The sequence below is a fragment of the Bos grunniens genome, chromosome 7 (assembly GCF_055505025.1).
Source record: "Bos grunniens cultivar Pamir isolate PY7600 chromosome 7, Bosgru_T2T1.0, whole genome shotgun sequence".
NCBI lineage: Eukaryota > Metazoa > Chordata > Mammalia > Artiodactyla > Bovidae > Bos > Bos grunniens.
The window spans coordinates 62,653,072-62,676,670 of record NC_141171.1 but is presented as its reverse complement, the minus strand read 5'-3'; the positions used below and the strand labels follow the sequence as shown (position 1 = coordinate 62,676,670).

The 23,599-nt window shown below is 44.8% G+C and overlaps 2 protein-coding genes across 4 annotated transcripts in view; one reads left to right on the top strand and one right to left on the bottom strand.

Annotated features, from left to right (window-relative positions):
* FAT2 (FAT atypical cadherin 2) overlaps nucleotides 1-23,599 on the top strand; it is a 98,971-nt gene that overhangs the window by 68,967 nt on the left and 6,405 nt on the right. For 2 of the 3 annotated variants that reach the window (XM_086412513.1, XM_086412515.1), the window contains 3 exons: nucleotides 2,876-3,686; nucleotides 15,399-15,544; nucleotides 21,146-21,587. In XM_086412513.1, coding sequence (XP_086268639.1) covers nucleotides 2,876-3,686; nucleotides 15,399-15,544; nucleotides 21,146-21,587 — 1,399 coding nt within the window. Of the gene's footprint in view, nucleotides 1-2,875; nucleotides 3,687-15,398; nucleotides 15,545-21,145; nucleotides 21,588-21,704; nucleotides 21,792-23,599 lie in introns of all 3 variants that reach the window. The other variant, XR_015167760.1, reaches the window with a different exon arrangement.
* The window catches only part of SLC36A1 (solute carrier family 36 member 1), an 88,280-nt gene continuing 70,198 nt past the window's right edge, over nucleotides 5,518-23,599 (bottom strand). Inside the window, exon 11 of the mRNA XM_086412521.1 lies at nucleotides 5,518-8,605. Coding sequence (XP_086268647.1) covers nucleotides 8,604-8,605 — 2 coding nt within the window. The 3' untranslated portion in view covers nucleotides 5,518-8,603. The remainder of the gene's footprint in view (nucleotides 8,606-23,599) is intronic.

Sequence of the window (23,599 nt, the reverse complement as noted above, 5' to 3'; positions counted from 1 at the left end):
GAGCCCAAAAAATAAAGTCTGACACTGTTTCCACTGTTTCCCCATCTATTTCCCATGAAGTGATGGGACCAGATGCCATGATCTTCATTTTCTGAATGTTGAGCTTTAAGCCAACTAAACCTTAAGTCTAGTGGATACTACTATCCTGTGAACTTCTCTGGGCTCAGGATGATGTAGTCATCCATTCAGACAGCCAGCCAGTCAGGCATTCATTCATTCAGCATCCATTGAGTACCTATCATATGCTGGGTCCCATGCTAGCAGCAGAAAGAAGAGGGTGATCCCTGTCCCCATAGGCTTTTGATTCTAATTATAGAGATAAAAAATAAACAGATGAAGAAAGAAATGGATGGGAAGCTCAAAAGGCACTGCAGAGACATATTCAGAGGGTGGCTGCCCTTGAGTTGAGACCTGAGGAGTTGGCCACATGAAAAGGGGGCTGGAGAGTGTCCCAGGCAAGAACAAGACAAGACCAATCCCACTTTGGGAAAGAGCTTGAAGTGACCTGAGACATGGTCATTTGCTCATCACATGGTGAGCGGTGGTGGGAATGAAGCTTAAAGGATGGGTTGGATGGCTCATGGGTGCCTCATAGCTTGGATGACCATGTTATTTGAGGTCCAAACTGTGAGGCTCCTGAGAGTGAGAGAGGCACTAAAAACAGTTAATTGGTTATAACTGTTGATTTTCATAACAAATGAAAATCAAGACTGTCCTGGGCTAACCAGGAAGTATGGTCACCCATGATAAGCCTTGGTAATACTTGTAGATTCTAATCAAGGTGCAGTGAGAAGTGATGGAAGGGTTTCCAACAGGGAAGTGACCCTTCTTGTGTCCCAGGAAGCTCATTTTTTAAGTTCCAGAGACAGTCAGTTGAAGGGGGCAAGACTGGTTGAGGGAGACCAATGAGAAGTCATCTAAGCTGGAGGCAGGTGGTGCTGAGACCTTGAGGTGATGGTGAAGATGAACAAGTGGACAGATTTGCAACAGGTTTTGCTTGGAAATTAGTGGGAGTTGGTGGTGGATTGGATATGGGGAGAGAAAGAAAAGAGAAGAATCAGGACCACTCCCAGGTTCCTGACTCCAGTGAAGTCTGATTGGTAGGGCCATTTATGAGTCTGGATAGACTTGGATGGAGAACAGGTTTATGGGATAAAATGAAGGCTCTGTTTAGCATATATTATCTTTCAGGTGTCCATGATATATCTAAGTGAAGGTGTCCAATAAGTAGCTGGAAATGGGAAGCTTTGACTCAGAGAACAGATGTGGGCTAATGTAGAGGGTCTTCAAAGCCAAAAGCATAGGTCAAGAGATCAGCTTCCTGATCTCTGTAAGCCTGGCTCAGAGTATAACTTAGTAACTCAATCACTTTCTTGCATTCGTCCTGTATATCCACTTTTGTTCACTGGGAGGTACTATGTTGCTGCTGCTGCTAAGTCACTTCAGTCGTGTCCAACTCTGTATAGGCCAGCAGATTCTGCTCTGGCTTTACCTGCTGTATGACCTTGAGCATGTTAATTGACCTTTTTGAGACTCAGTTATATCTTTTGTAAAGTAGGACACTTCAGGATACCTGCCTTATCAGACAGATAAACTAAGATCACACATTTAAAGCATGTAAAAGTGACTGGCACACAGTTTGTACTCAGATAATGTCAGTTACATGTTATAATGCAGTGCTTAGTCACTCAGTTATGTCTGATTCTTTGTGACCCCATGAACTGTAGCCCACCAGACTCCACTGTCCATGTGATTCTCCAGGCAAGAATACTGGAGTGGGTTACCATGCCCTCCTCCAGGAGATCTTCCCAACCCAGGGATTGAACCCAGATCTCCTGCACTGCAGGAGGATTCTTTACCATCTGAGCCACCAGGAAAGCTGATATATTATAATACTTAGCAGTAATATTAATTATTACCATTGCTATTGATATCTCATCAGTTACCAATAATTCCCAGAAGCAGGTGTATTATTATACCTTTCTTGCCCACTCAAAGCAAATCCATATGAACAAGATATTACTGTAGGGAAAATTACAAAGATCCTTGCTGACAGCTGTGAAAGTGGTAATGCTACTGAGGAGCAGAAGGAAAGCTTCACCCTTGTCTGCCTAAGTCTGGGCAGAAAGTTATAGAGATGCTTGGTGAAATGTGCAAGGGAAATGCATTTCTAATTTATTCTAATAATCACCTTGCTTAAAACCTTTGGTGGCTTTTCATGTCTCTGACTTAAATCCAATCTCCTGTTCCTCAGCCCATCAGTAACCACCTGGGTTACCTCTCTGCGCACCTCTGGCCCTCAGCCCTGGCCACTCTGGTCCCTTCCTGCTTTTTCAGCATTCCTTCCCACCTGAGGGCCTGACACTTGCTGTTCCCTGTCTGTCACCTCTCCTCCTCACCTCTCTTTTCTCCTGATCACGGCGGAGGGCCTGGTCTGTACTAGGCACTCAATACATATTTGTTGACTGAACTGAAGAAGACATGCCCATCCCCAGCCTGACCCCAGTCACATAGTAAAGAGGAGTAAGAGAACCTGTTGGGCTGACAGTGGCCACAAAGGATGTGCTCTGAAATCGCTAGGAGACATGTGATGACCGTCCTAAGGAAAGAGACAGAATGAGAGAAGTTCAAGGGGAAGGAAGCATGTGGCTGGCGAGGCTTAGGAGGGACTCAGAGAGGTGTCAGATGAGAAGGTGTAGAATTAAGTTTTACTGCCTGGTGTGGGTTGTAAGTCCCTCCACAAAGCCTTTGGTGCTTCCGGAGTGATGATTTTCCTTTTCAAATACGACAGCACACTGAGCTCACCCTGGAGCAGCAGGGAGGCCCCTTAGGGGCCATAGCCACTGTCCTAATTCGTAGCCTGCTTCACCCACAGGTGTCAGACAGTGGCATCCCACCCCTCTCATCTTCCACGTCGGTCAAGGTCCACATCAGGGAGCAGAGCCACTACCCGCCCTCCGCCCTCCCCCTGGAGATCTTCATCACCATCGGGGAGGAGGAGTTCCAGGGTGGCATGGTGGGCAAAATCCATGCCACAGACCGAGACCCACAGGACACGTTGACCTACAGCCTGGCGGGAGAGGAGAGCGTGGGCCAGCGCTTCTCAGTGGGGGCGACCGATGGCAAGATCATCGCCTCCCACACGCTGCCTCGGGGCCGATACACTTTCAACGTCACAGTCAGTGATGGAACCTTCTCCACCATGGCTGGCGTCCACGTCCATGTGTGGCACATGGGGCCAGAGGCTCTGCAGCAGACCATGTGGATGGGCTTCCACCAGCTCACTCCAGAGGAGCTGGTGAGTGACCACTGGAGGAACCTGCAGAGGTTCCTTAGCAACTGGCTGGACATCAAACGAGCCAACATCCACCTGGCCAGCCTTCAGCCAGCAGAGGCCACGGCTGGTGTGGATGTGCTCCTGGTCTTCGAAGGGCACTTGGGGGCTTTCTCCAAGCTCCAGGAACTGGCATCCACCATCGCTCGCTCAGCCAAGGAGATGGAGCACTCAGTGGGAATTCAGATGAGGTCAGCCATGCCCGTGGTGCCCTGCCAGGGGCCAAGCTGCCAGGGACAAATCTGCCAAGAGACCGTGCACCTGGATCCCAGGGTTGGGCCCACATACAGCACAGCCCGGCTCAGCATCCTGACCCCAAGGCACCGCCTGGAGAAGAACTGCTCCTGTAAAGGTGAGAAATGGGCCTTCCCCAGGACACCCAGCACTGCTGGGCCTGGCCAGCCCAACTCCAGGGCTGGAGATCCCAACACAGGGCTCTCAGTTTAGTTAGAGGGATGTTTTCACAGGATTAAGGGCCATGGACCACCACGAGACAGGTATGGCCTCACAAAATCTCATCATGGAATAGCACCCTAGTTCTGGTCACTTTTTTAAATTTTGAAAATAATAATAAGAATACAAGAGACAGTTGAGATAACAGCTAAAAGCATAGAGTCTAGCATCAAGTTGCCTGGGTTCCAATCCTAGCTATGCCACTTGTGAGCCACGTGACCCAGGGAAAATTAATTAACCTCTCTGTCCCTTTGTGCTATTGTAGGGATTAAGAATTAAATATTAAGGGCTTGCTTAGAAAAGTGCCTGACATATAGAAGGTGGTCAATTAACCTGAGTCAGTAACGCTACTACTATTATTACTACAGTCTGATGGGTTTAACCTTAGCATTCAGAATAGGCAGCTCAGGTTCAAATCTGAGCTTCTATCATTTACTAGCTGTGTACCCTTGAGTGGATTATTAAAACTCTCTTTCTCCTCCTTTTGACCTGAGTTCCCTCTCTTCAACACTTCTCTTCCCCTCCTCTCAATCCCCCTCCCCCCAAATCAACCCTCTTCCCTAGGAATCTGGAGCCCTGACAACTGATAATCTTATTCACAATGAGGTTTTAACGATTTAATAAGTGAACTCACTTCTGGGGAGGGTGGATTTAAAAAACAAAATCTGGGGAGGGCATTGCTTAATATAACACAGCATTTCTCAAAGGGGTTTCCACAGAATGCCATGTCCAAGGGCTAATGGTAGGTGGTCCACATTAAAGGGTCCCATGGTCAAATAAGCTTGAAAAACTCAAGTTTAGGTGAAGTTTCAGACCCCTCACTATGCAACAGTGCATTAGCAATTGCTATGGGGGATGGGATATGCAGGACCTTATGGAAGTTTTAGCCACATTATTTGTCACTATTTTCTTTCCTCTTGACTTCTTAACAGCATATCATGTGGGATGCACTTATTCAAATGATTACACTCCTAATGATAAAGGAGATATCTTGAGGCAAAAAGCCTTTGTGGTGTTCCTGAAATCACACATATATGCAAGATCCTCTCCAACTTGGCCTCCTTCTTCCCCAAGTGATGTCAGAATCATCATGGAAACTATGGAGGATTTTGGTATCAACCAACATACTTGGTTGATATTTCTGGCTCAATGCATGTTTCCTTCATGGTTTTAGCTCATAGTTTCTGACCCAGGCTGGAACCCAAGGCAAGGGGCCCTGGGGCCAAAGAAAGGTGTGCAGGGTGATGGCCCCTGTCTAACAGTGTGCCCCTGGACAAGTTACTCCACACCCTTGTTTCTTCACCTGTAAAATGTGAGCAATGACTTTGCTTGCCACCCAAGAGTTGAGTGAGACAAAGTCGGTTCCAGTGTTCCATGGTGACCACTTGGTACCGGGGTCCAGCCCCAGTTGGATCCAGGGATATCCTCAGGAGGACGGCATTGGTGAAAGAATAGCAAAGCAGAGAGACAGAGGCTTGACCTGACTGGTTTACGTGGGAAACCAATAAAGTTCGTGACACCGAACTTGCTCTGACCACGGAGGCCACAGGCGCCCTCTCGAATAGCTGAAGGTACCCCACCTTAGGCACCTTCTCGAGTGGGTCTTAGAAGCCCAGGCAAGTAAGTGGTCTCAGAGAGCCCCCACGCTCCAAATCAGTCATCCTGAAGGAAGAACAGAGAAGAAAAGGAGAGAAAAGGAAACAAGAAAGAACGACATGGGGAGACCAAGCTTTGGTGAGCAAGGCCCATAGCTTTATTTTCAAAGAGAGCTTATATACCTTAAGTTGTGCGTAGAGGATAATAGGGGGTGTAAAACCATGCAAAGTCAGCAGTCTTTGATCCTTATCGAGACCAGGCTTTCTTTTCTGCAAACTTATCATATACAAATGCTTTAGGTGATTTACATCATCTTCTGGCCAGAAGGCCTATTAACATTTTATGACTCTTTGTTCTGATAAAAGTTAGTTAACCAGAAAACATGTTTTTTCTAAGAGTAATTATTTTAAAGTTTGGCGCCATCCTTCAAAAGTGTTAGATAAAGTTGCATTTCTACAGGGCAAAGGTGCAGTGGGCTTACAACAAGGAAAGAATTTATTACCTTAAGGGTCTAAAGTTGTTAACACCAAGGCCACTACTTATTTTTTTCTATATACCAACTATATTAATTAATATACTCCCAAGGACACAATACAGGGGATGTGGAAACTTGGCAGCAAGCATTAGCTCAACAATGAAATCTTCTACTAGTTCTATTCTAACAATTTCTAACTCCCCGAGAGGTTCTATACTATTTGAATATCTTAAGCTTCCCGTACCTCTCGCTGTTGGGAGGCTGTAAACAATCGTATGCGTAGCTGTAGGAGTCCGGGTATACCTGTCAGGCAAGTTAGAGAGCCATCTGAGGGGTTTGGATTGAAACACTCCTAATATGCCCAGGAGGCTAATTAACTAGAGCTCTAAGTTGATTTCCTTCAGAGAAAGGTGATCAGGGATAGCCCCCCATTAATGTCAGAGGAGTTGGTGAAAGTCGTAGAGTAGTAAAACAGACAGATTCTGGTTTTGGGGTAGATGCTCAAGCAGATCCAGGGGCCCCTCGAGTCCTGACTTGCCTTTGCATATTAGGCCTCTCCGCATGACCTTTGTCATGGGTGGGAACTCCCGTGCTGGGTCCCGGCATCTCCCCCATTTTTATTTCTTAAGAAACCCGTATGCAATTCAGTCTCGAGCTTCTGAATGCTCTGTCGGAAAATTCTGACAATACAAGGAAGAATGAATATGATAAGCAGAATTATAGCGGCCACAGCAGCATAGTTAAAAATAGCAGACAGAAAGTACTTTCCTGAAACAAAGTTAGAGATTGTATGGAAGAAGTCACTTGCTACTCCTGAGGCAGTAAAATCTAAGTGAGAGCGTTCTATGGTTGTTATTTGACTGTGAAGTTTCCTTAAATCTAAACTAATGTCGGAGCTGTTCCAGACACCTAAAATATGATTTTTAATTTTTTGCCAGTCATAATCTGTCTCATTTACTTTCAGGGGTGTTACACAAATCCACCGATAGTCGGCATGACAGGACAGTGCCAATCTCACTTTTAAAGCCTGCAATTCATTTCCAATATGCAATATTGCTTCCTCTAGGGCATCTATCCTCATCTCCAGCTTCCTGAATATAGCTTCCTCTGTTGCCAATGCTAAAGAAACATTTTTGGACATAGCATCAACATATTGAGCAGTGTGTACTTGTTCAGTCAATGAAACTGCTGCCATATAAACAGAAGTAATTCCAGTTATTAAAGTTGCTATTCCCAGTAAAAGTAAGCCCGCTAACCGTCGTGATCGCATTAAATCCCGCACTTGTTGTATTACAGCAAGACCATAGTTATCATACCAATGTGTAGTTATAGTTACAGGCACCATAAGATAGGGTGGGCGTTGCAACACCACAAAAGAGCAAACATTATATTGAGGGGCCAAACAAGATGAGAGCATACATTGTTCACAAGTTACTATATTAGGTCCACCTGAATAATTCATGTGTATATTAAGTCTCTTGGAATCATTAGTGAAGAGAAAAACATAAGGCGAGGGTAGACAAGCTAAAATAGAATAAGTAGAAATATTTTCTGGCCGGGTTAAGGTAATAGGGGCAGTAGCGGTAAGGGCCTTCCAAATTTCTGGTTGCCAATAAGTTCTGCCCTTAGCCGTATAAGACAGCATAGGAGGAACAAATTGATTACGATGCCATCTAGTGGCGCGTAATGGCCAAGGAACTGAATATTCTTTCCAATTGTCAAATCTCCCTTTAAATGCATCATCAATCATTGGATCCTGACCTGGATCCGGGTTGCTCCAGTCCTGAATGGTATAATTTCCTCCTGGTATTCTGTAGTCAATTCTAGAATTATAAGTACAAGATTTCCAAATCGGATATCCTGAATGACCATCTATAGTTTTCCATATGGTATCTGAAGGGGCGGCATTATGACAATTTGGATATTTTGGTGGAGATTTAAAACGCAGGGATTTATAGGGGTCAAGGATCCCAGGCATACGAGCCAGTAATACCCAAACTGACCGATATCTTAAGGATGGAGAATCTGTTATAATTGCTTTTTCAGAGGCTCCAATACATCCTTCTTTGGTAGGAGTAATATAGCTTCCTGTATGATCAAAAGGGAAGTTAAAACAAACAGGGAGATCATCTGTTAATCCCCTAAAGGTATAATTGAAATTAATAGGGTATTCCTCCTCTGTATAGAAAGTATAATGTCCTCCCAATAAATGAGGCTGGTTTGTGTGGACCCGTATAGGGGCATTGTTCCAAGTAACTACTTGGAAGGTTGGAGGATCTGGGAAGTATGCCCAATACTTTTCTGGAGCGGGAGAGGAGGCGCTTACCTGGCAAGATAGTAAGGCAAGCATAGCAATAAACACTCTCTCCGGAGAGACTGGAGAGCCCTGCAGGGAAGCTATCCCTTGTGCCTGGTGACAAAGCGTCTTAATCTGTCCCCAGGTAGGTATAGAGGCTTGTTGAGTGGCCCGCGTAGGACATCCCGGTGATTTCCTGCGGGGTAAAGAATTAGGGAGAACAATATCTCTTATACAGAGTTGTGACATCTGTCTGGTGGGTGGTTCCTCTTCCTGTTCATCCAGGATCTCTGGTGTCATTCGTCTAGAGATCAGCTGGGCTTCCCGTGTTGGCGGAGGGAGTGGAGGTAGAGGAGGTCCCTTCCTTTTTTGTGGTCGTGGCAGTGGAGGGACCAGATGCCTGGGGGGCTGTGACATGACGAATCAGTCTGTCTGGGATCCAAATTGCATCCTGTGGGAAAACACAAGCATATCCTCGGCCGCTAGTTAATAATGGGTTGGGACCCCTCCATTGTCCAGAGAGGAGATCCTTCCACTTCACCAACAGCTTTTTATTTTGTTCCGGACACCAATGAAGCATTGCAGTGGCTCCAGATGAATCAACATTCAGGTTATTTATTACAAAGAGAGCATGCTGCAGGATCTGATGGGGGGAACTATATTTAAATTCCCCTTCCTGTAATTTTTGAATTTGTATTTTTAATGTTTGACGTGCCCTTTCTACTATAGCTTGTCCTTGTGGATTATAGGGGATGCCTGTATTATGTTTTATATAAAACTTTATACAAAAATCCTGGAAAGGCTTAAAGTATAAGTAGGGGCATTATCAGTTTTTAAAGCCTTTGGCAGACCTAAATATGAAAAACAAGTAAAGAGATGTTGCACTACATCCTTATAGGCCTCTCCAGTACGAGCAGTTGCAATAATGACATGAGAAAAAGTATCTACAGTTACATGAACAAAAGACAATTTTCCAAATGAAGAGACATGAATTATATCCATCTGCCAGAGTACATTAGGTCTGAGACCACGAGGGTTAACTCCCATAGGTAAATTATTTACAGTAGTGGGACAATGTGAACAGGAGTGAACAATCTCTCGTGCAGATTCACGGGGAATCTGAAATTGATAATCTTAAGGCATTAGCATTTTGATGATGGAGTGAGTGAGGGGCTCGAGGCTCTTCAAAGGCAGGAGCCACTGTAACTTTAGTTAGTGAATCTGCCAAGTCATTTAAGGCATTCAAAGGTCCAGGCAATCCAGAATGAGCTTGCACGTAGCCAATAAAATATGATCTCGGTTTCGTTCCCAAATTTGCTGCTGTAGTTTAGTTAACAAGTGAAATATAGCAGTTTTGTTCTCTGGCAGAACCGCAGTCTCAATGTGTGGAAACAGCCTGACCACATACTGAGAGTCAGAGTAAAGGTTAAATTCCTCCTCTGCAAACATAACAAAAGCCTCTATAACAGCTGTGAGTTCAGCTCTTTGAGCTGAAGTTTCTTGTGTTTGCAAAACCTTATGCTGATCTCTTGTAACTATAGAAGCTCTGCCATTAGCTGACCCGTTAGTAAAGGCCATTTGAGTGCCTGGATTGGGGGAGTGTTTGCACCTAACAGGGAAAATAACTGCATGTTTAGATATAAAGTTTAGCAAAACATGTGAAGGTAAATGATGCAGAATTTGACCAAAATAATTTCCTATAGCAATCTGCCAATTTTCATCAAACATTAGAAGAGCATCAAGCTGTTCTTTATTATATGGAATTACAATTTCTGATGGCTCTTTACCAAATAACTCAATGCTCCACTTTCTCCCCTTTAATATTAAAGTAGCCACTAAACCCGGATAAGAAGCCACTACCTTTTTAGCTTGAGCGGGAAGATGGACCCACTCTAGGGGGCCGTTTGGCCATAAAACTCCCATAGGTGCAGTTGGGGTAGCCAGGCAAAGGAATTGCCAGGAGGCTGCTAATTCAATTCTTTTTACATAGCTATCAGATAAAGCCTTTTCTACTTTGTCTAGGGCTTCCTGAGCCTCAATAGTTAATTGCCTTTTTGAAGTTGGATCAGGATCACCAGGCAGAATGTTAAAAAGAGGCTTTAGCTCAGCAGTGGTTAATTTTAAATAGGGCCTTATCCAATTAATAACACCTAAAAGTTTCTGATAATCATTTAAAGTAACAAGATGGACTTTTCTCAATTGTAAAGGGGCATGAGTCACTGTTTCAGAATTTATAACCCTTCCTAAATAAGTTATAGGTAGATTGGTTTGAATTTTCTCTGGGGCAATTTTTAAGCCTCTAGCTGACAGTGCCTGAGTCAAATCTTGGAGAGCAGTTTGCAAATGAGCTCTATCTGGATGAGCTATTAAAATACCATCCATGTAATGAATCATATATACTTGTTCATATTTAGCCCTAATATCTTCTATAGTGGCATTGACTAATTTTTGACATAGGGTAGGGCTATTTTTCATTCCCTGGGGTAACACTTTTCCATTGAAACCTTAAATAAGGCTGTTTAAAATTTTCTGATGGCAGACTAAAGGCAAATTGCTTTTTATCTTCAGCACTTATGGGAATGGTGAAAAAACAGTCTTGTAAATCAATTACAATAATATTATATCCCTCTGGAACAGCTACTAGGGAAGGGAACCCAGGTTGTAAGGCCCCCATGTCTTCCATAGTGGCATTAATAGCTCTTAGATCTTGTAAAAGTCGCTATTTGCTAGATTTTTTCTTAATGACAAAAATAGGAGTGTTCCAGGGGCTATTGGAGGGTTCAATATGTCCCAATTGCAGTTGTTCAGAGATTAACATCTTAGCTGCCAGTAATTTTTCTTTAGGCAGAGGCCATTGTTCTACCCATACTGGGTCTTGAGATTTCCATGTAATGGGGTCGGCAGCAAAAACAATGGCCTCCATTATAAATTTGGATACCCCAATCCTGTATGTTGCTGTCGAGGGGTTGGGCAAATCGGCTCAATTATTCCTTCCTGTTGTTTACATAGTCCTTTTGATGGATCATAGCCCATATCGAGCATTTGGGAGGTCACTTTTTCATCAGGACTAAAAAGTAGCACTTCCATTTGAGACAGCACATCCCTCCCCCATAGAGTAAAGGGGAGTGAAGTAACTACATGGGGTTGAAAAGTTCCACAGGTATCCTCAAACCGCCAGTCTAACATTTTTGCACTCTTAACTACTGTGGTGGCTCTCCCTATTCCCACCAAGTTGTTTTCAGTCGTGTGTGTTGGCCAGGAACTGGGCCAGTCTTTCCCAGAAATGCAGGAAACATCTGCTCCTGTATCTAACAGCCCCACAATAGACTTGCCAGTAACCAAGATAGTTTTCATAGGGCATTTCTGAGTAATCTCTGTCACCCAAAAGACCATATCACTGGATGTGAATCCTCTCTCTTGTCTCTCACTCTGAGTAACTGTGCCCTACAGCAGTGTGATAAGGCAAAAGTAAAAGTTGAGCTATTCTCTGTCCTTTATGAATTTGTATAGTTTTAATTGGGGGTGAATCATAATCTGAATTTCTCCTGTGTAATCTGAATCAATCACTCCAGAAACAATTATGAGTCCTTGCATGGCTAAGGAACTTCTGCCCAGTATAATTCCTACCAAACCTGTCGGTAATGGGCCTTTAACCCCTGTAGGGATTTTTATAGTAGGACTATCTGGTGTTAATATTGTTGAGGTGGTGGAACGGAGGTCCAGCCCTGCGCTGCCTGGGGTTGCTCTAATGAGCTCTGTGATGGGATGAAGGGTATGAATGGGTTCAAAGATGTTGCCCCAATTGCTGTCAGGGCCTGAGGCTGGCCCCTCAACCCGTTTCCCGACTGCTGGTCAGGAACTAGCAAGGTTCCATTTTTATGGAATTTTGATCTACAGTCTTTTACCCAGTGATATCCCTTCTGACAACGAGGACAAGGAGTCTTAGGGAGATTAGGAGTCATAGCCGTGGAGGCAGGATTCGGCAGATAAGAGTTAGCTGTTCTTTGGGGGCAGGCGCGCGTAAAGTGCCCCTCCTGGCCGCAAGAAAAGCAGGCTTTGGACAAGTCAGCATTCCGGCCTTGATTACTGAAATGACTCTTTGGCGGGTTATTCTTGTTTGTAAAAAAGGATTGAACTGTCTGTTGATAAGAATTTCCCTTTATGGCCACAGCTATAGCAACGCCCTGCATCATTGCAGGTCCTACATGTGCACATTGCCTGATGTAATCTCCTACTTCCCCAGATTTTTTTTATAGGACGTAGGATAGCCTGGCAGGTAGAATTAGCATTTTCAAATGCTAGTTGTTTTATCAGTATTTCAGATGCCTCAGTACTAGAAATTACTCTGTTGATTCCCTCTATAAGTTGTGATACAAAGTCCTCATATGGCTCTTCTGGCCTTTGTTTAATGTTTGAAAAGGAAGAGGTTGATTCCTTTTCTTGAGGCAATAATCACCAGGCCCCAAGGGCGCAGGATGATACCTGTTCTAAAGTTTCTTTGCCTAGATCCATCTGATCCCCAAATGTTGCATAATCAATTCCTACCAACTTTTCTTTTACAATGTTGTTTCTTCCCTGTTTGAGGTTAGTGCTAGCCTGCTTTTGGGCAACATCCTCATATTCAGCTTTCCAAAGTATAAATTGCCCTCCAGATAAACAAGCCTTAACAATTGTTTTCCAATCATGAGGTGTCAGCCATCTAACCGCCAAGGCGTCTAATAATGTTAAAGTATACGGGGCTGTAGCCCCATATAAGGCATAAGCCCGTTTGAGTTTTTTAATTAATTTCATTGGAAGAGGTTCCCAGAAAGGGACCTCTTCCCCCCCCCCCCCCCCTTTTCTGAAACACTACTGGAAAACAAGCCTTAAGGTGGGGATCAAATTCATCCTCGGGGCTAGAGAGGACCCTTCTCTGGGGAAGTTCTAGTGGAGGCCCCTCACCCCTATAGGGAGGAGGGGGCAAGCGGGGACTGAGGCATTCCCTGTTTTTCCTCTCCTGCTCTGGGGATCCTCTGCCTGTTTGATATTTAAATCTTATGGATGGTCTGATTGGGGATGTTTCCCCTCAGACTCATAGGAGCGGATGGTATGATTGAAGATATTTCCGTCAAGCTCCTAGGAGCGGATGGTCTGATTGGAGATGTTTCTCTTAGACTTTTAGGAGCGTCTTTAGCTAAAAAAGACCAATCCTCATCAGAATGGTATCAAGCTGCCATTTCCTCTAAATCTTCCTCATCCTGAGGGGAGAGCTGATCTTTCTTCTCATCCCTATCTTTTATTTACCCATCAGCAGTCATAGCAGCTAGCCATTCGTTTAGCTGCTGATAGCTAGGTATAGCTTCCTTTTCTTCACTTTCCTCTCATACATGCACCTTTTTTTCCTCACTTTCCTCTTTAACGTGAACCTTTCAGAATCAGGAGCAGGGTCTAAAGCATCTCTAATTATATTACATAAGGAAAAGGCATCAGAGGGCACCTTTTCCGGACCATGTTGACTATAACAAGTTTTTATCTGTTTACCTACCTTTTCCCAGAATCTAAGTTAACAGTGCCCTTTTCTGGAAACCAAGGACACTGCTCTTGTACAAAAGTGAAAAAGGATTGAACATTAGCTTTCTTGACTTTTATTCCTTTTTTTGCTTAACAATTGCAAAATTACTCCTATAAAAAGTTGTCATTCTTTTAATTCACTGTTACCCATGTCAGAAAATTTTTATCTTGTCTTAAATTGCAAGATTCAACACTTCAACACTGAAATCTTGTCTTATATTGCAAGATTCAACACTTCAACACTTCCCACTCCTACTCACCCTACCTATCTTATGCAGGGGGGTCTGCGACACCCTGAGTGGGGTTCTAGCCATCCGAAAACTGCACAATGGGGGAGACCTACCTTTGGATAGCCTGTTCCGGGCGCCACTTACCAGGGTCCAGCCCCGGTTGGATCCAGGGATATCCTCTGGAGGACGGCGTTGGCGAAAGGATAGCAAAGCGGAGAGACAGAGGCTTGACCTGACTGGTTTATGTGGGAAACCAATAAAGTTCGTGACACCAAACTTGCTCTGACCACGGAGGCCACAGGCGCCCTCTCGAATATCTGAAGGTACCCCACCTTAGGCACCTTCTCGAGTGGGTCTTAGAAGCCCAGGCAAGTAAGTGGTCTCACAGAGCCCCCCGCTCCAAATCAGTCATCCTGAAGGAAGAACAGAAAAGAAAAGGAGAGAAAAGGAAACAAGAAAGAATGACATGGGGAGACCAAGCTTCGGTGAGCAAGGCCCGTAGCTTTATTTTCAAAGAGAGCTTATATACCTTAAGTTGTGCGTAGAGGATAATAGGGGGTGTAAAACCATGCAAAGTCAGCAGTCTTTGATCCTTATCGAGACCAGGCTTTCTTTTCTGCAAACTTATCATATACAAATGCTTTAGGTGATTTACATCATCTTCTGGCCAGAAGGCCTATTAACATTTTATGACTCTTTGTTCCGATAAAAGTTAGTTAACCAGAAAACATGTTTTTTCTAAGAGTAATTGTTTTAAAGTTTGGCGCCATCCTTCAAAAGTGTTAGATAAAGTTGCATTTCTACAGGGCAAAGGTGCAGTGGGCTTACAACAAGGAAAGAATTTATTACCTTAAGGGTCTAAAGTTGTTAACACCAAGGCCACTACTTATTTTTTCTATATACCAACTATATTAATTAATATACTCCCAAGGACACAATACAGGGGATGTGGAAACTTGGCAGCAAGCATTAGCTCAACAATGAAATCTTCTACTAGTTCTATTCTAACAATTTCTAACTCCCCGAGAGGTTCTATACTATTTGAATATCTTAAGCTTCCCGTACCTCTCGCTGTTGGGAGGCTGTAAACAATCGTATGCGTAGCTGTAGGAGTCTGGGTATACCTGTCAGGCAAGTTAGAGAGCCATCTGAGGGGTTTGGATTGAAACACTCCTAATATGCCCAGGAGGCTAATTAACTAGAGCTCTAAGTTGATTTCCTTCAGAGAAAGGTGATCAGGGATAGCCCCTCGTTAATGTCAGAGGAGTTGGTGAAAGTCATAGAGTAGTAAAACAGACAGATTCTGGTTTTGGGGTAGATGCTCAAGCAGATCCAGGGGCCCCTCGAGTCCTGACTCGCCTTTGCATATCAGGCCTCTCCGCATGACCTTTGTCAAGGGTGGGAACTCCCGTGCTGGCTCCCGGCAACTTGGTGTGGAGGTGACACCTTTGGTTGCTTTCACAGGTACTGCCGTGAGGTTCAGCGGTCAGAGTTTCGGGCGGTACCGTCTCCCGGAATTTCAGAACGGGCACATACACTTCCGCCTGAAAACACTCCAGTCACAGGCAATTCTCCTGTTCAGCAATAAGACAGTGCGTCTCTCCCTGAAGGTAAGGAACTGCCACCCTGAGAGATTTCCTGGGGGCATGCCAGGCTGGGGAGGTGGGGCAGTATGGGCGTGGCCAAGAAGGCAAACTTCTGCAAAGAAACCCTGCGTGGTTTACCATGAGCCTGGGTGTGACTCTCGAAGGTCAGAACACGAGACTTTCTAGTTACAATGGCCAAAACCCACCCCACTTGGGGATGCATCATGTCCTAGTACAACAGAGGTTGGGCTGTTCTGTGGGATGATAGAGAGCCTCTGAAGATAGAAAGAGAGATGCATGAGGCCACCTAGACCTGGCTGATGCTTTTATCACTTTTGCTGAGTAACAGACCCATGTTCCCCAAGATGGATTGGACCTGGGGGGCACTCAAGATGACAAAATCAGCATTAAGGTACATGGAATCATATGGAGGAAAATGAATTTCCTTTCTAAGGGTCTTTCAGTCCTTCTGATTATATCTGTAGAAAGTCTCAGAGTATCTGTCTGATTTTAACACCTCCATCACACATGTCCATCTCCCAAAGAGAAAGGAGACTTTGGCAGCTAGTTCGTGCTAAGTTGCTTCAGTTGTGTCTGACTCTTTGCAACCCTATAGACTGTAGCCCAGCAGGCTCTGCTGTCCACGGGACTCTCCAGGCAAAATACTAGAGTGGGTTGCCATGTCCTCTTCCAGGGAATCTTCCCTACCCAGGGATCGAACCCACTTCTCTTATGTCTCATGCATTGGCAGGCGGGTTCTTTACCTCTGCACCATCTGGGAAGCCCCATTTAGAATGTCTTAAATATTTATTTATTTTTACTGCACTGGGTCATCACTGATGCGCACATGCTTTCTCTAGTCGCAGCAAGTGGAAGCTATTATCTGGTTGTGGTGCTTGGGCTTCGCATTGTGGTGGCTTCTTGTGTTGCAGAGCATGGGCTCTAAGAACAGGGGTCAGTAGTTGTGTTGCTCTGCGGTGTGTGGGATCTTCCCACAGCGGGGATCTGTGTCCCTTGCACTGCAAGGCGGATTCTTCACCACTAGACCACCAGGGAAGCCCTAGTTGGAACTGAATTCATTTAGCAAATATTTATCAAGCATTACTATGCAACAGGCACTCTTCCAGGTGCTTGGGTCTTATCGGTGAAAAATATTTAAAAAAAAAAAAAAACCCTCTTAGAGTTTTCATCCTATGGTGAGAAACTGACAGTAAACCTAGTAAATCATAAAATTACAGAATTTGTCTAAATGTGATAAGTGTTTGGGGTTAAAAGAAAAGAAAGGTTAAGGGGGAAAAGGAATGTGGGAAGTTACAATTTTAAATAAGGTGGTTAGGGAAGGTTTCATTGAGGGTCTAGTTATGTAGACCTCTGGGGGAACAGCATTCTAGGTAAAGGGAACAGTCATTGGTAGGAGATTGCTTGGCATGTTTAAAAACAGCTCAGATGTCAATATGGCTTGAGTGAAGTGAGCAGGGGAACAGTAGTAGCACAAGTTGAGGTCTGATACATAATCAGATGAGATGAGATCATATCTATAAAAAGTTCTCATGCTATTTAAGAACATTGGGTTTTATTCTGAGTAATGTAGGGGATGTTAAAGGTTTTGAGCAAAGAATTAAGATGTTTTGACATATGTGAAAAGGGTCCTCATGGCTACTGTGCTGAGAATAGACTTTAGAGGCACAAGGATGGAAGTGGAAAGACCCAGCCCAAAGGAAGTAATTCTGGTGAGAGATGATGGCAGTTTAGACCAGGGGAATGACAGTGGAACTGGGAAAAAAAAGAGTTCAGATGCTGGAGATATTTTGAAGGCAAAGACAGCAGGACCCCGGAGGAGCTGAATGAGGGCTAGGAGAGAAAACAAGGAGTAAGACGTTGACCTGGAGCAACCTGAAGGAATGGAGTTGCTGCCAACAGACCTAGCCAAGGATATGGATAGAGTAGACTGGGGAAGTGGAGGTGACCAGGAGTTCCATTTTGGACACATGAGCTTGAGATAACTATCAGACCTACTAGTGGAGCTGGACAAACAAAATCTAATGAGAAAGTTCTGGGCTGGAGGTGAAGATCCGAGATTCTTCAACATATATGTAGTATTGACAACCATGAAACTGGGGAGATCACCAAGGATTGCAGGTTAAAAATAGGGTACATCAAGGATTTATCCCTGAGATACTCCATTACTGAGAAGGCAAGAGAAGAGGAGAATCCAATAAAGGAGAATGAAAAGATGCAATTGGCGATGGTGAAGGAAAATGAACAGAGTATTGTATCTGGGAAGCCAGATAAAGGGTTTGTATTAATAAGGAAACAGTGGGGCTTCCCTGGTGGCTCAGTGGTAAAGAATCCATGCAGGAGACATGGGTTCAATCCCTGGTCTGGGGAAATCCCACATGCCTCAGAGCAACGAAGCCCAAGCACCACAACTATTGAGCCAATGTAGAGCCTGGGAGCCTCAACTACTCAACCCATGTGTCACAATTACTGAAGCCCACATGCCCTAGAGCCCAGTACTATGCAACAAGAGAAGTCACTGCAATGAGAAGCCCAACTATGGAAACCATGTATCACAACTACTGAAGCCCGCATGCCCTAGAGCCCAGTGCTATGCAACAAGAGAAGTCACTGCAATGAGAAGCCCAACTACAGAAACCATGTGTCACAATTACTGAAGCCTGCATGCCCTAGAGCCCAGTGCTATGCAACAAGAGAAGTCACTGCAATGAGAAGCCCATGCACTATAACTAGAGAGTAGCCCTCACTCTCTGCAACTAGAGAACAACTGTGTACAGCAACAAAGACTCAGCACAGACATAAATAAATAAATAAATAAAATTATATACAAAAAGAGAAGGAAGCATTGAATGATCAGCTCAGTCATATTCTGCTAAGAGGTCAAATAAGATATGAAGTGGTATCAATCATTGGATTCGGCAACAAAGAGGATGCTGCATACTCTGACATCAGTGGTTTCTGTGTCGTGGTGTCATGGTGGGTAGGAGTGGAATTTTACTACAAAGCAAAAGCAAATAAAGAAAGTGCAACCTGGCAAGAGATGTGGGTTCAATAAAACTTTTTTTTCTTTTTTAAGATTAGAGCAATAGGGACTTCCATGGTGGTCCAGTGGAGAAGACTCTATGCTCCCAAAACAGGGGACCCAGGTTTGATCACTGGTCAGGGAATTAGATCCCACATGCCAGAGCTAAGACGTTCTTATGCCTTAAGTAAAGATCCCACATGCTGCAACAAAGATCAAAGACCTTGCATGTCACAACTAAGACCTTGCAAATAAATAAATACATAAATATATATATATATATATATTTTTAAAGATTAGAGCAATAACAGCACGTCTATATGATGACTGGAATGATCCAGTAGAGAATGAACAAAGATATAGGAAGGAGAAAGGATAGTCAGTGGTCTCTTGTCCAATATATAGGAGGTTAAGAAGGGTAGGGTGGGATCTAGTGCACGAATAGAGAGATTGGCTTTGGACAACATGGACAGATGTGATGGTGACCGTGCCTATAACTTCCCATCTGGTTGCTGAGAGCAAGGATGGGGAGAGAGGCATTAAGGGTCTAAGGAGAGAAGTTGTGAAAATAGTCATCTGGGAGAGTGAGGGGACTAAACAAGACAGTAGAAGTGTTGGCCGCTCAGTCTTGTCCGACTCTTTGCAAAACCATGGACTATGGCTCACCTGGCTCCTCTGTCCATGGAATTCTCCAGGAAAGAATATGGAGTGGGTGGCCATTCTCTTCTCCAGGAGATCTTCCCAACCCAGGGATTGAACCTGGGTCTCCTGCATTGCAGGTGGATTCTTTACTGTCTGAGCCAACAGGGGAGCCCAACCAAGACAGTACAATTGTACAATTGTTGGGCAGTACGAAGGACACATTTGTGGCCATGAAATTAAAGGGAGACCAATACGCAAAGGCTGTGTGTTACTCCGTAGCCACGTTCAGCTCCATGATTGCTATACAGAGTAGAGGGAAAGTTGAGTTTTACCTGATTTGTGTATTTGCCAAGTGAGATCTACCAAGTTAAAAAGGGAAAAGAATTTGTCTATGGACTTTAAGCTTGATAAGGTGAGGAATGAGGACATGAAAGAAGGGAGAAACAGTGAAAAAATGGAGGGATCAATGGAGTTGTGGTCTTTAGTAAGTGAAAGCAGTGATTTAATAACAATGCTTTGTATAAGATGTACTTATTTAAAATTTTTTTTAACTGAACAATAATTGCTTTACAGAATTTTGTGGTTTCCTGTCATACATCAACAAGAATCACCCATAGGTACACCCATGTCCCCTCCCTCCAGGGCCTCCCTCCCATCTCCCTTCCCATCCCACTATTTAGCCTGTCACAGAGCCCCTGTTTGAGTTCCCTGAGTTACACAGCAAATTCCCCTTGTCTATCTATTTTACATATGGTATTGTAATTTTCTATGTTAGTCTCTCCATACATAAGATGTACTTATTTTTGACATTCTCTTTCCTCAGTGGCAAGTTATATTGGTTTTCCATTTGCTGTAATAATACTAAGTGTTCTTTTAAAAAAAGGTATGTGTAGTATTCAACCAGGGCAAAAATTGGCAAGATTGTGTACAAATGGCCAGTCTCTAGAAAACACTGGGTAAGATCTTCACATTTCACCCGGAGGAAGCTCTACTTAATCCAGCTCTACTTAATAGTTTCACTTTGTTGTTGTTGTTGCTCAGTTGCTAAGTTGTGTCCAGCTCTTGGTGACCCCATGAACTGCAGCACACCACCCTTCCCTGTCCTTCACTCTCTCCCAGAGTTTGCTCAAACTCATGTCCATTGAGTTGATAATGCCATCCAACCATCTCATCATCTGTCATCCCCTTCTCCTCCTGCCTTCAATCTTCCCCAGCATCAGTGTCTTTTCCAGTGAGTTGGCTCTTCGCATCATGTGGCCAAAGAATTAGAGCTTCAACTTCAGCATTGTCCTTCCAGTGAATATTCAGGGTTGATTTCCTTTGGGATTGACTGGTTTGATCTCCCTGCAGTCCAAGGGACTCTCAAGAGTCTTCTCTAGCACCACAGTCCAAAAGCATCAATCCTTCAGTGCTCAGCATTCTTTATGGTCCAGCTCTCACATCCATACGTGACTACTGGAAAAACCATAGCTTTGACTATATGCACCTTTGTCAGCTTGTGGATCCCCTGAAATCATCTTTGAGATCCACTTCAAGAAGTGCTGAACTGTTGCATAAGTGGGGGTGAAAGGGAGGTTTTTGGTTTCCCTGAAGGCTTAGGAGAGTAGAACACTGGAGAGGCCTGTGAAGAAGAATCCAAAAGACAGGGGCTGGCAAGATGTCTCTGGGCCTCAGTTTCCTCATCTGTGAAATGGACAGACATGTCCCCTACCAGGACATTCCATGGAGAACAGCAAGGGCCAAATGAGGCCATAAATGGAAGTGCACTTTGAGGGCCTTTATGCTCTACAAATACAACGTCTGAAAAAAATACAGCCTTGAAAAATCACTACCCCTTCTACCTGTAAAAATACACGAACATTTTTTGCACTAGCAGCTTCTGAGCAAAGGTTTCTCTAAGCACCTCTTGGTTTTGCTGATGGTCATCTGGGTTTTCTTTACAGCTGGTCAATGGAGTGCTCCAGCTGGAATACCACTGCCCAGGTGGCTTCTATGGAAATCTTTCCTCCCGGTTGCACGTGAATGACCATGAGTGGCACTCTGTTCTGGTGGAGGAGATGGACACTTCCGTCCGCCTGTTGGTTGACAGTGCAAGCAGCACCTCCCTCAAGCTCCCAGAGAACTGCCGGGGTCTGAAGCCTGAAAGGGACCTCTTTCTGGGTGGCCTCGTCCACTCGCATTCTTCCCCAAATGTCTCCCAGGGCTTTGAAGGCTGCCTGGATGCTGTTGTGATCAACAGAGAGGTGCTGGAGCTGCTGGTCCATGGCAAGAAGGCGGCCGGTTTGCTGGAGAGGCGGGCCCTCACCGAGTGCTGCTTCCCCAGTGACCAGTGCGGCCAGAACCCGTGTCTCAACGGTGGGAAGTGCTCGCAGACTGGTGGGGCAGGTAAGGCTGTGGCTGACCCCGAGGCTTATCCCAGGAGACTCTGCAGAGGACCCTGACATGCTGAACTAGCAATCGTGGATCACTGTAGAGTTGACTGAGCATATTTCTCCAACACAGCCCCATGAGGGAGAGAGGGGAAAGGGAAGTAAAGCTCTGTTTTACTGCTCAAGAAACCACTGTGCTACGGAAGGGATACCTGGAAAGGTAAGGGAACTCAGACAAGGTCATAGGGCTGAAGTTTGAGACAGGCTCAGGGTGCAGATCTCAGTGGAGATAATTCCTCCCTTTCCTTTACTGTCTGGTGAGTTGGGATTGGCTAGGTTTACACTGGAGAAGGCAATGGCAATCCACTCCAGTACTCTTGCCTGGAAAATCCCATGGACGGAGGAGCCTGGTAGGCTGCAGTCCATGGGGTTGCTAAGAGTCGGGCATGACTGAGCGACTTCACTTTCACTTTTCACTTTCATGCATTGGAGAAGGAAATGGCAACCCACTCCAGCGTTCTTGCCTGGAGAATCCCAGGGATGGGGGAGCCTGGTGGGCTGCTGTCTATGGGGTCGCACAGAGTCGGACACGACTGAAGTGACTTAGCAGCAGCAGGTTTACACCAGGGGAGGCCAAGAGTCTTCTTTCTTCTTCAACAAGAACTATCTTTCTACTTTTTTTCTGGATGGGGGAAGGGGGTGAATAAGAACCTCCATATAGAAGGCTGAAGTCAACACATCTGTGTCATCATTGGTCCATGCTAAGTTTCTCTTTCTTACTGCCCTTTATACTCCACTGCCTTTTCCCTTCCCCAAACTCATAGGTAAACACTTAAAGTGGGGTTTTTTTTGGCCATACTGGCACCCCACTCCAGTACTCTTGCCTGGCAAATCCCATGGATGGAGGAGCCTGGTAGGCTGCAGTCCATGGGGTTGCTAAGAGTCGGACACGACTGAGCAACTTCACGTTCACTTTTCACTTTCATGCATTGGAGAAGGAAATGGCAACCCACTCCAGTGTTCTTGCCTGAAGAATCCCAGGGACGGGGGAGCCTGGTGGGCTGCCATCTTTGGGGTCGCACAGAGTTGGACACGACTGAAGCGACTTAGCAGCAGCAGCAGCAGCAGCACAGTATATGGGATCTTGGTTTCCTGACCAGGGATCAAACCCTCACCCCTCAGTGGACGCATGGAATCTTAACCACTGGACCACCAGGGAGATCCCTAAAGTTTTTAAAAGTATCCTTTCAACATGCATGAACTATATTTCACATGCTTGAATTTTTACACTCTTCCATCCACACTGCCACAAGTAATTCTTTTTTCTAATATTTTTTTAATTGGAGGATAATTTCTTTACAATGTTGCATTGGTTTCTGCCATACATCAACATGAATCAGCCATAGGCATATATATGTATGTCTCCTCCCTCTTGAACCTCCCTCCTACTGCTTTTAATTTCGGCTCAATTTGCCAAGGTGTGCATGTGCTTACCTTTCCCCTCTCCACTTTCCTAGCAATGGACATCCCACTTCCATCAACAGGGCTGCACTGAACATCCTTCCATGTCATCTTACGAACCTACATGAGAACTTTCACACATACACACACATGAAATTAACAAACCCAGAGTATACCAACACTTTGACTAAGTCAGGTCAGATTGCTGACCAGCATGGCTGCAGCAGTCTGTACTTCCACCAGCAAGTGCGTGGGGTTCCTAAGCACCTGTATCCCTGTCAACACTTGGCAGTCTCCCGTTTTCTAATGTTTGCCTGACTGATAATACTGTCATTTCTACCTGAGCTATCCAAGGAGTCCATCACTTCTGTGTCCCCACTGCCATGAGTCTGACCCCAGCCCTCATCACCTCTCATCTTCTCCTCTGCACCAGCCACCTCCTTGCTCTCATGCTTCTGTCCCTCCACTAGCATCTTCCAGCAAGACACCAGAGCCATCCTTACACAGTGCAGATCTGAGCACATCACTTTCCTGCTCAGACCCTAGTGGTGGCTTCCCCTTGCTGTT